The sequence below is a fragment of the Mus caroli genome, chromosome 11 (genome assembly GCF_900094665.2).
Source record: "Mus caroli chromosome 11, CAROLI_EIJ_v1.1, whole genome shotgun sequence".
Lineage (NCBI taxonomy): Eukaryota > Metazoa > Chordata > Mammalia > Rodentia > Muridae > Mus > Mus caroli.
This window is the reverse complement of record NC_034580.1, coordinates 111283540-111295794: the sequence shown is the minus strand read 5'-3', so window position 1 is coordinate 111295794 and position 12255 is coordinate 111283540. Positions and strand designations below refer to the sequence as shown.

At 50.0% G+C, this 12255-nt stretch overlaps 1 protein-coding gene across 1 annotated transcript in view; it reads right to left on the bottom strand.

The window, feature by feature from the left end:
* Window positions 1–107: 107 nt before the first annotated feature.
* The window catches only part of LOC110305277 (tripartite motif-containing protein 16-like), a 13343-nt gene continuing 1195 nt past the window's right edge, over window positions 108–12255 (bottom strand). Inside the window, exons 2-9 of the mRNA XM_021177178.2 lie at window positions 8487–8564; window positions 8342–8385; window positions 7347–8011; window positions 3818–3913; window positions 3384–3617; window positions 2140–2302; window positions 1888–1950; window positions 108–942 (exon numbers count right to left, since the gene is read on the bottom strand). Of these exons, the coding sequence (XP_021032837.1) occupies window positions 386–942; window positions 1888–1950; window positions 2140–2302; window positions 3384–3617; window positions 3818–3913; window positions 7347–8011; window positions 8342–8385; window positions 8487–8564 (1900 nt within the window). The 3' untranslated portion in view covers window positions 108–385. The remainder of the gene's footprint in view (window positions 943–1887; window positions 1951–2139; window positions 2303–3383; window positions 3618–3817; window positions 3914–7346; window positions 8012–8341; window positions 8386–8486; window positions 8565–12255) is intronic.

Genomic DNA, 12255 nt, shown 5'->3' with positions numbered 1-12255 from the left:
TTTTTTTTTTTTTAATTTTAGTTCATTTAAGATATAGTCAAGTTGACAACCAAGGATAATCACCACACTGCTAAACTAACTTCAAAAATGTTTTTAGAGCCGGGCAGTGGTGGCACATGCCTTTAATTCCACCACTTGGGGGGCAGAGGCAGGCAGATTTCTGAGTTTGAGGTTGGGAAGCAGGTGGGCCACTGACTTTCATTCTTGGCGCATAGGACCATGCCGAGAGCCACCCCCTCCGCACTACTGCCCTGGGAACAATGACCCTAGCTCCCTTGTGCCTCTATCCCTAACCCCAGATTACTGCAACCTGAACTTTGACCCCTGCACGGCAGTACGTAGAGTCTAACTTTATTGGCAGCAAGCCTGGGCCTGCGGGCGCTACCTATGCCTCAGGATACTGCTTGAGTGTGAGCGAGGCTCCACTGCTGACCATGACCGCGGGGTACAGGGGTTCGAGGAAGGAAGTGAGGAAGCGGTAGAGGAGGCTCACATCGCCCGCCACGCCGTAGAAGGACAGGCAGCCGGTCCCGAAGTCCAGCGCCACGCCGAGCGTGTGGTGGTAGGATCCGTGTAGCACCGTCTGTGTGTTGTCGTGCCACACGGAGAACTTGAGCGAATCCCACTCCAGACACCACGAGTAGGGGTTGCGGCCCAGCAGGTAGACGATGTTGCGACGGTGGCGACCGCTCAGGGGAGGGCTGCGACGGTAGGTGACTCCCAGGCACATCCACGAGTTGGACACCTCAGCCTCCCAGTAGTGACAGCCTTCGGACAGGCCTGGGCAGCACAGAACCTGGGGCCACTGCTTGAAGCCTGGTAACGGGCTGTTGATGGTCGAGGGCTCCAGAAGGATGCCCAAGTTCAACACCGAGTGTGTTTCTTTGAACAAGAACAGCTCTTCGCTGGCCGTGCAGGGGTCAAAGTTCAGGTTGCAGTAATCTGGGGTTGGAGAAGAGGCACAAGGGAGCCAGGGTCATTGTTCCTAAAGCAGGGCGCTGGCTAAGAGCAGATTTTTGCAACGATGTTTGCAAAGATCTCACTGGATGCTTCTACCCCAGGTTCTTAGAAGCTGTATCCTCTGTACCTACTGGTTTATTTTCATTGACTTTATTTTGTTGAGCCCAGGTTAGCCCAGGCTGACCTTAAACTTGTGGCAGCCCAGGTTAGCCCAGGCTGACCTTGAACTTGTAGCAGCCATCCAGTCTCAGCCTCTCAATTGCTAGATTACCACACCTGGCTTTATCTACTTCTTAAAATAGCGGAGCCCTGGCAGGGCTGCACCAGACAGCCTGGAGGAAGTAAGCCCCTGTATGATGCTGGACTTTTGTGGAGGGGCTGGGGCATAGGGGTCCCCTTCCTCCTTCCCCACCAGATCCTAACACAATCAATCACCTTTCTTATTTATTCAGGACAAGTTTGAATGAGACTTGGGGAGAGTGAAGGGTTCCTGGCTGAGGTGAACCAGAGGTCAAAAATGTTCCACATCTGACTCTCAGTATCTCGGAAACCTTGGGATCTGGTCCTAGAGCCAAGGCCAGGGAGAGGGCTTATAGGGAGGAATAAATAAAACCTAGTCTGGCTGACTTGGCTAACTACGGAAGTTGGCAGTCATCCAGATAAGGGCAGAAGCTACTATACCCAAGGTCCTGAGAGCCATGGAAGAGCTGTCTCTGAAGTAGGAAGGGACAGGGGGCTCCCCCTCTCCCTAACAGCCTCTGGAACCCAGGCTAAGTCTCTCTGGGGTCCCCAGTCTGCAGTGAGAGACCAGGAAAATGAACAAGTAGTGCCCTGGAGACCAGAATGCAGGTGAGGCGGGAAGTCCAGCCACCGAGGCTTCCTCCCTCCTCTCCTCCCCCAGGGTTGGCCTCTGGTTTGAGAACTCACTCTGGAGCAGTGTCTTTCTATCCACAGTTGCGGGCAGCACCTCATAGGAGCTCATCCTGATTCCTGGGGGGGATGGACAAACTTTGCTGAGGCTACTCTTACAGCCCAGCCTCCTTCCAGACAGAGGCTTGGCCCATCCGGAGCCCATGCGACCTGGGAAGGGTGGTACACAGGTGGGTGGGGCGCCACAGCCACTGGAGGTGAGGAGGGCCCACTCCCAAGTTACAGACTGCAGACCTCGCAGAGACTGACCCTTCAGGAGAAGCTGATTAATGAAGCTAAGACCGATGTCCATCAGCCTGATCCGGAGCTGTGACAGGGTCTCTGGCAGCTGAAGGAAGCTCTGTGTCTCCTCACAGTTGGTGCCTAGCAAGGGTTCCACGCAGGCAGGGAAGTGCTTCAGTTTGGGGAACTCCTGGTATGCAGAGATGGGCAGCTAGTACCCCCTTAGCCGGGGGTCAGGCACCTGCCAAGGGCACCCACCTCCATGGGCAAGGGGAAGGAAAAGTCCCATTTTCAGATGTGAGCATTTCTCTCCTAGTTGTTTGGATAGCTTAGGTTAGGGTTTCAATGGTAGCCTGACTGCTTTAGAAAACAACAGGGGGGTTTGAGTCCAGCCTTTAATCATAAAGGTCATTGCTAAGTCCATCCTGTTGTCCAGAGAGGTAAGCAACGATCTTTGAAATTGGCCCAGGGAGCCTGGCGTGGTGGCGCTCGCTTTTAATCCCAGCACTTGAGCCGGGCGTGGTGGAGCACGCCTTTAATCCCAGCACTCGGGAGGCAGAGGCAGGCGGATTTCTGAGTTCGGGCCAGCCTGGTCTACAAAGTGAGTTCCAGGACAGCCAGAGCTATACAGAGAAACCCTGTCTCGAAAAAAACAAAACAAAACAAAACAAAAACAAACAAACAAACAAAAATCCCAGCACTTGGGAGGCAGAGACAGGCGGATTTCTGAGTTCGAAGTCAGCCTGGTCTACAGAGTGAGTTCCAGGACAGCCAGGGCTACACAGAGAAACCCTGTCTTGGAAAACCAAAAAAAAAAAAAAAAAAGGAAATCTGTCTAGGGGTACAAGGGCAGTTGAAGTAAGGAGGTCGGTGGTAGAAGGTCCCTGGGCATAGAGAAAGTCACTGCCATTTTCTGGTCAGCCACTGTGCCTTGGCTTCCCATCCCCACCCTTCAGTAACACCAGGAACATGGCTGAAGAGGAATATAGGTTTCCACACATAGACTGCCTTTGCCTCACTCCTGCCTCTGGTTTGGGGGAGGGGGGGAGACTGAATTACACACTCAGAATCCCAGGGCACTGCTCCATCCTTTCCTGAGGAAAAAGAAGGGATGGATGATTTCTGCAGACAGTACAATAAAAGCAGCAGGTGCCGATGAAAGTCTAACTGGGGCTCTCAGTTGGAGAGTGGGCAAGGTGATGCAGGCCCTGATTTTTTTGTCCCGGGCCTGGTACATCTCTCTTTTTCTCACTCTGGAGGGGGGCTCTTGCCTGTAGGAACTGCTCATCACTCCTATTGGCGAGCAGGCTGTGGAGCCAGACGCTGTCCCCCTCCAACTTGAGCAGCCGGTTGTGGCTTTGCTGGATAGAGTTGCCCAGCTTTCCCAGGGCGGCCGCCTCCTCCTTCTCCACAAAATCCAAGACCTTCATCTGCAGCTGTTTAATCTCATGGAGGATCTCGGAGAAGCAGGTGTCCACCTCGTCTCGCATGGTCTGAATCAGTTTCTGAGGTAGATGTGCAGGGAGGGAGGCATCCCTGAACCCTACTCCTGTACTCCACTATACTGGTCCAAAGATATCTCAAGCATCCTGTTTCTGCCCACTGCTCTTCCTCCCGTAATCCCCTGTGGCTTCTGGGAGGTCCCAGGGGCCCCGTGGAAGATGCCGGGATAAGCCTGGGTCGAGGCAGTGGTAGCTCGCCTTACCGAGAGAAAACTCACTCGTCCCTGGTGTTTCTGACTGTCAGAGGCAATGATCAGCATCTGGTTCTCCACATTGGCCTGAATCTTCCGAACTTCCACCTGGAAGGGGCGGGGCAGAAGTGAGTGAGCGCTGGAAGGGGCGGGGCAGAAGTGAGTGAGCGCCCCCACTCAGAGAGTGGCTTGCAGAGATCTGACTGTCAATTCACAGGCTTTAGTGAGCCCAAGACCAGGGTAGAAGAGCAAGTGTATCTCCTTTTTTCTTTTCTTTCCCTTCTTTTCTTTTTAAAGATTTAATTTATTTATATGAATACACTGTAGCTGTCTTCAGACACCAGAAGAGGGCATCAGATCCCATTACAGATGGTTGTGAGCCACCATGTGGTTGCTGGGAATTGAATTCAGGACCTCTATAGAGTAGTCAGTGCTCTTAACTGCTGAGCCATCTCTCCAACCCCTTTCTTTTCTTAAAGATTTATTTATTATATGTGTAGTACACTGTAGCTGTCTTCAGACACTCCAGAAGAGGGCATCAGATCTCGTTACGGATGGTTGTGAGCCACCATGTGGTTGCTGGGATTTGAACTCTGGACCTTCAGAAGAGCAGTCGGGTGCTCTTACTCACTGAGCCATCTCACCAGCCCTTCTTTTCTTTTCTTTTTTCTTTTTTCTTTTTTCTTTTTTCTTTTTCTTTTCTTTCTTTCTTTCTTTCTTTCTTTCTTTCTTTTTTTTTTTTTTAGACACTGTTTCTCTGTGGAACATTCCTGGCTAGCCTGGAACTGGCTTTGTAGACCAGGCTGGCCTCTAACTCAAGAGATCTGCCTGCCTCTGCATCCCAAGTGCTGGGATTAAAGGTATGCGCCATTATGCCTGGCTGTTTTGTTCTGTCACAGCCTGAGATTCTGGCTCCTCTTTCCTAGGAATCAGGATAGCAAGGTTATCTAATGTACTTGATGGAGTAACTGAAATATAATGAGCTCAGCCAGGCAGTGGGGCACACGCCTTTAATGCCAGCGCTCGGGAGGTAGAGCAAGTGGATCTCTGTGAGTTCGAGACCAGCCTGGACTACAGGGTGAGTTTCAGAACAGCCAGGGCTACACAGAGAAACCTTGTCTTGAAAATGTGCTCTCTCTTCCTTATTTTCTGAGACAGGCTCTCTCACTGAACCTAGAACTCACTGCTTCCGCTAGACTAGGCTGGCAGCGAGCCCTGGGGATCCTCTTGGCTCTACCTCCCCAGTGCCAGGATTAGAGTGTGCAAGCATGGTGCCTGGCTGGCTGGGTTGTTTTGTTTTGTTCTGTTTTTCCGAGACAGGGTTTCTCTGTGTAGCCCTGGCTGTCCTCGAACTCACTTTGTAGACCAGGCTGGCCTCAAACTCAGAAATCCGCCTGCCTCTGCCTCCCAAGGGCTGGGATCAAAGGCGTGTGCCACCACCATCTATCCTGGCTGGCTGTTTTAACTTGGGGGTTAAACTCAGGTTCTCGTGCCATAGAATCAAGCACTTTGCTTACTGAGCAACCTCCTAAACCTGTTTGTTTGTTTGTTTTTAATGTGGGGGGAAGGAGGAGCAAGTTTATGTAGCCGAGATGACCTTGAACTTGGGGTCCTCTTGCCTAAGCTATTTACTGCTAATGCTTCAGGCACGTACCACTATGCCCAGTTTTGGCTTTGTTTCATTTTATTGTAATTTTTTTTTTATGTCTTTGCCTAGATGTAATGTCTGTGTACCCTGTGCGTGCCGGTGGAGGCCAGAAAAGTGTTTTGGATCCCCTAGGGCTAGAGTTGTGAGCCACATAACTGAACCCAGGTCTCTTAATGACCCAGCCATTCTCCAGGCCCTTGTCCTGTTTTTGAAATGAGGTTCCGCTATGTAGCCCTTCAGCTTGAAACTAGCTACGTAGACCAGGCTAGCCTTGAACCCAAAGCCATCTCCCTGCTTCAAGTCCCAAATGTTGCAAACAGATTTACTACAGGGGCATGCATATTATGTTTAAGCCTTGATAGCCTGGAAATCCTATTTTTTAAAAAATGCTTCTTTTTGTTTTCATAATAACCTGTTGCTATACAACCATTGAGGCTAATTTCTCAGAAGCCATGCCTGTTGTAGAACACCCTCCACTGCCTTCCTCTGAGGACTGCCACACAAGCGCTTGGGATCCGGGAGTGATGCTTAATGAAGGGTTGTGAGGATTGTGGTGAGCTACACGTGGTGATGGGCAGGGAGAACTGTTTGAAACAAAACCAAGAAAAGGAATTTAAAAATTAGAAAGCAGCCAGGCAGTGGTGGCACATGCCTTTAATCTCAGCACTTGGGAGGCAGAGACAGGTGAATTTCTGAGTTTAAGGCCAGTCTGGTCTACAGAATGAGTTCCAGGACAGCCAGAGCTATACAGAGAAACCCTGTCTTGAAAAAAACCAAAAAAAAAAAAAAATTTTTTTTTTTGTCTATTATTTGATGTGTATGTCCCAGGGAACTGGAGTTACAGTTGTGAGCTAACATGTGGGTGGTGGGAGTCAAAGCCGGGTCTTCTGGTTTGTGGTCCTAGCTGCTGAGCCATCTCTCCAGCTACTGTCTTCTGCGGCTTCTTGGGGGGAGAAAGGCGCAGGCGCGTCCTGCACAGGTGTTTCTTGGATGCATTTCTTTTTTTTTTTTTTTTTTTTGGTTTTTCGAGACAGGGTTTCTCTGTATAGCCCTAGCTGTCCTGGAACTCACTTTGTAGACCAGGCTGGCCTCGAACTCAGAAATCCACCTGCCTCTGCCTCCCGAGTGCTGGGATTAAAGGCGTGCGCCACCATGCCCGACCTTTGGATGCATTTCTAAGGGAGACTTGTAAACAATCTTTCCTATCCATAACAAGGCTCATTCACTACAGATAGAGATTTCTGACCAGCAGTTCTGCAACCTTCCTTATTAACTTACCAATGCTTTCCCGTGCCATAACATAACCCATCACGCTAGCAGCTGCCTAACTTCAAAAAAGTATTATTATTGTAGGGGCATGTGTGGGCACCAATAGCTTTAAGGAGTTGGGTCTCGGCCTGGAGAGATGGCTCGGTGATTAAGAGCATTGACTGCTCTTCTGAAGGTCCTGAGTTCAATTTCCAGCAACCATATGATGGCTCACAACCATCTGTACAGCTACAGTGTACTCACATATACATAAAATAAATAAATCTTAAAAACTCACTATGCAGCTTTGATTATCCTGAAACTCACTCCATAGCAGAGGCTGGCCTCAAACTCACAACCATCTGCTTCTGCTTTCCACAGGCTGGGATTAAAGACGCGCGTCTCCACGCCCCACTTTCCTTCCACTTACATGTAGATTCTGAGGATGGAACTTAGGGTAGAAAGCATCCGTCTATGTCGCCGGCCCTGCCTAAGCATCTTTTCAGACAGGTTCTCCTCTCAAACTCCTGCCTTCGGCATATTAGGTGCCAGAAAACCTGGCTTCAACAGTGTTCATTCCCCCCCCCCCCGAAATGTGACAGATTCTCAGAGCCTGGAGCGCGCCCTTTCCTCAGCCCACCTCACCTCTTTGCGGGCCCGTTCATCCTCCAGGGGGGTGGTGTCGTGGTTCTTGTGCTCCTCCAATAGGCAGGCTCCGCACACGCAGCTGCCCTCCGTGCGGCAATACAGCTGCCGGAGCTTGCGATGCTTGCGGCACAAGCGGTTCGTGAGGTCCCACACTGGGTCCAACAGCTGGTGGTCCTGGAACAGCTGGTCCTCAAAGTGGCTGCGCAGATGTTTCTCACACAAGGAAGCCACACACTGCAGGCATGACTTGGCTGCCCTCAGCTTCTGCTGAGAGCAAAAGTCACAGGGCACATCTGTGGGGCCAGCCAGGCCCCACAAGGACCCTGAGGTCTGGCTCTTGGCCTGGGTGAAGCAAGCCACCATCTCCCCGAGGATGACGTTCTTGCAGAGGCGGGGCCTGCTGGAGAAGGCCTCTCTGCACTGGGGGCAATAGTGAGTCTCCCCAATGGCAGCCTGGTGGTCCCAGAAACTCTGAAGGCAAGTCATGCAGAAGTTATGGCCGCAGGCGGTAGTGACTGGGTTGCGGAACACCTCCAGGCAAATGGGACAGAGGACTTGGTCTTCCAACATGTGCTGACTGCTGTTGCTGCCCATCAGGAGATGGAGCGGGGTTCTGGAGGGCTGGGAAGAGAGCTGTGAGGGGGGTTTGTCCTGGGCTGATCCTGAGAAGACAGAGAAAAATCCGGGCATGGCAGGGGGCCAGGGCATGGCCCTTTACACCAGGGACATGCTTTTGCACATCAGGGGCATGTTCTTTATGTCATAGGCATACTCCTTTTTACATCTTTCTTTTGGAAGCAGATGTCTGAACATAGGGAACCAGGTCTGCATAGGCAGCCAACCCCCATGTGGGTGGGCACTGAGCATCTTACTTCCTGGTCTCAGCCCCAGTTGTGGGGGAGGTGGTGAAAGGCAGAAGGAAGGACAAGATGGTCTGGGGGAAGGGCCACTCCCTTGGCACTTAGGAGGGAAGGTCAGGAGCTTGAACTCACTTGATATCTTCTGCATGTCCATGAGAGCCAGATATTTTGTTGCCCTGTGCCAAGAAGGAAAAGACCCACAGAGACTCAGGTACCAGGACCTACGGCAGCCTCCCTCACCAGCTTCTGAGGGCATCCCTCATCCTCTTATACCTACCTGTGGACCGATGATTGCCGTCTTCTCTCCTTTCTCTGTGGCCGCTGTTTCATGGTCTCTCTGTCCGGATGCCTTTTCCTTGAGGATAAACCAAGTTTTGCTGATGTCATAATTCAGGTGCGGCCAGTCCCTGCATCCTGCCTGTGATGTCATCCGGACACAGGTGTCCCATGGGGCAGACTACAGTGCTATGCAGTACCAACACACTCTACTCTACTGAGAAGCTGCTAGCACCTAGGGCCGCTTACAATTGATGTTCATATTTCTGACCAGAGAGGGAAAGCGGCCAATGAGCAGCAGGAAGATCTGGGCTAACTTATGACCCAAGCATCATGCATCATTCTGGTATTCTTCCTCCTCCTCCTCTCCTTTTCTTCAAAGATTTATTTATTTCTACTATGCATGTTTTGTCTGTCCATTAGTGTATGTGCACCATGTGCATGCAGTTCCTGAGGAGGCCAGAAGATGGCATCAGATCCCCTGGAGCTGGAGTTACAGATGGCTATGAGTCCCTTGGACTGGAACCTAGGTCCTTTGCAAAAGCATCAAATGCTTTTTTTGTTTGTTTGTTTTGTCTTGTTTTTGTTTTTGGTCGAGACAGGATTTCTCTGGGTAGCCCTGGCTGTCCTCTGGAACTCACTCTGTAGACCAGGCTGGACTTGAACTCAGAAATCTGCCTGCCTCTGCCTCCCAAGTGCTGGGCTTAGAGGTGTGCACCACTACTGCCCAGCACACCAAATGCTCTTAATCCATCTCTCCAGCATCTCCCTTTCCTTCTCTTCCTCCTCCTTCTCCAGGCAGGTGATCAAAGCCAGGGCCTTACACACAGCAGGCAAACGCTGTACCACTGAGTTACATCCCCACGATAGCCCAGAGCATGGTCTTTTGGGAGATTCTATCTGTTGCTGTTACTTTGTTTCTAACCCTTAGAAAGAGAAGTCAGGGATTGGGGAGCTGGTGAGTCACCATTGCTCTGATTTAGTGGCTTGTGGCTTATTTCCTGTCCTTCTGAACCCCACAGAAAAAAGCTTCTAAAAAGTTTCAGGCTGTCAAGTCAATCTGCTTCAAAAGACTAGCCTGGCTTCTCTTCTTGATCAGTAGCAGGGAACAGAAGGCAGCCTTTTCTTGTCGTGGGGATGGGAGGAGGCATCTTCCACTAACTACAGTGTCTGCTGCAAGCTCCGTGTGGAAAGCTTGTGTGAGAGCAATGGAGTTCCTTTTCTTTGAGGTTCTGAGCACCAAACCCAGGGTACTAAAACCCAGCTTTTCGCCCTCTGGATATTGAAAAGCTTCTGGACTCCCACCTATTAAAAATTAATCTAAAATCAAGTGCAGAGTGTGTCCAGGGTGTGTTGCATCAGCAATAGCGACCTCACCGCTGTCTGAACACACCATGTGCAGTTTGCCTGCTGCACAGAGCCACACCACATAAACACAAACAAGACCTCCTGCCTCTGCTCCGGCTGGCTGGAGATGGTATATGTTGGGAACTGCTGCAGTGTTTAGACTGTACATATGACGTTGTTCTGCTCTTATGGAAACATAATGGTTTAATTACAAAAATACAAAGTTTTAACTACTGCATTCGTCATTGTGTATCAAATCAGGATTCCACTAGAGCCTGGTGTTGAGGTTTGAAACTGTGATCTTGTGTACCCTGGGCAAGCCCGGGTCAGCTGAGCTTTCTCCTCAGTGGGTTACTTAAGCTGCCCAGACTGGCCTTGAGCTTGTTGCTTATCTAAAGATGACCTTAATCCATGATCCTTCTGCCTTAGCCTCCCAAGTACATAGGATTAAAAGTACGCCTAGCTCCCCCATCCCCTTACCCCATAGTTTGTCTCACTGTGCTATCTGGTCAGATCGTCCTGCCTTAGTTTGGCCTGGACAGACTTGTCATCTTTAGGGCCTTTTGTTTTCCAAGGGGATTAAAAAATTAAAGTACACTGATTTTCATGTGTATAAACATTTTGCCTGCATGTGTATATGTGTATGTTTGTATATGTACTGTGTGTGTATGTATGTGGTGTGTGTGTGTGTGTGTGTGTGTGTGTGTTACCTAGAGGGAGCAGAAGCCATCAGATCCCCTGGAACTGGAGTTAAAGCTAGTGTAAGCTGCCTTGGGGCTGGGAATCAAACCTGAGTCCTCTGGAAGAGCAGTCAGTGCTCTTAACTGCTGAGCCATCTCTCTAACCCCAGCTTTAGGTTTTTGTTTGTTCCTTTTGCCATTTCAAACTCTGCAAGAGGATGCTGAAGACAGAAGGATCTCAGGTTCCAAATGAAATCCTGCCAAAGGGGAAAAGTCAGCACACACTACAAATTTATATATATATAATTTTTTGTGTGTGTATCCGGTGTTTTGTCTGCACTGTGTGCCACGTGCCTGTAGAGGCCAGAAGTGAGTGTCAGATTCCCTGGAACTAGAATTACAGGTGGTTGCCAGGCACCATGTGGATGCTGGAAATCAAGCACAGACCACTGGAAGAGCAGCCACCAGTGCTCTTAACTGCTGAGCCATCTCTCCAGTCCCCATTATAGATTTTTTTAAAAAGATTTATTTATTATTATATCTAAGTACACTGTAGCTGTCTTCCGATGCACCAGAAGAGGGTGTCAGATCTCATTACGGATGGTTGTGAGCCACCATGTGGTTGCTGGGATTTGAACTCAGGACCTTCGGAAGAGCAGTCGGTGCTCTTAACCACTGAGCCATCTCTCCAGCCCCCCATTATAGATTTTTAAAAAGCAAAGGCAACAAACAAAAATCAAGGGCTGGAGACATGACTCAGCAGTTAGTGTTGGAGACATGACACAGCAGTTAAGGCTGGAGAGATGGCTCAGCAGTTAAGGCTGGGGATATGACATGGCAGTTAAAAACATTGGCTGCTCTTCCACAGGACCTGGGTTGGCTCTCTGTACCCTCACATCTGGATGGAACTGTAGTTCCAGAGGATTTGAGTCCTGCTTCCCCTGGCACCAGGCATGCACAGGATGCACAGATAAACAGACAGGCAAAACTTCCATGCACATAAAATGATGTGTATCTCAGTTTCTAAGAACTTCTGAGGCTGGAGCAATGGCTCAGAGATTTAGAGGCCATATTGCTCTTGCAGAGGACCTAGGACTGGTTCCTGGCCCCCAAATCAGGCCACTCACCACTGTCTGTCTGTAACTTCAATGGCAAGGATTCAGCAACTCTCTGACATCCTCATACACAGACACGCATGAGTGTGTGTGCACACACACTTCAACAGAGCATGGAGCCTTTAATCCCAGCACCGGGGAGGCAGGTGCAGGCAGATCTCTGAGCTCCAGGGCAGCATGAGTTCTAGGACAGCCTGGGCTACATAAACCCTTAAAGTAATTTAAAAGATTCAAGGGGATAGAAATGCATGTACAAGTACTTAGCCAGTATGTGTGAGGGTCTCATTTTCTCATTACCACGGAAGAAGAGAAAAAAAACCATGTTCAGGTTTTCAGGAAGCATCTCTCATACACTGCTGTATTGTTCTTATGGCTAGGCTGTAAGCGGCCCACTGTGGCTGGCTGGCTCTGTCTAGGTCATGGTCATTGTGTATTGAGCACGGTGAGGGAGAAATGGTGAGGCTCATTTGAATCTGAGGACCTGGATTAAATTCCTAACACCCACATTAGGCTGCTCATAACTACCTGTAACTCCAGGGGATTCCAATTCCCTCTTCAGTCACTGCGGGCACAGAGCACACACGGTGCACAGACAGATATGTGGATATGTGTGTGTGTGTGTGTGTGT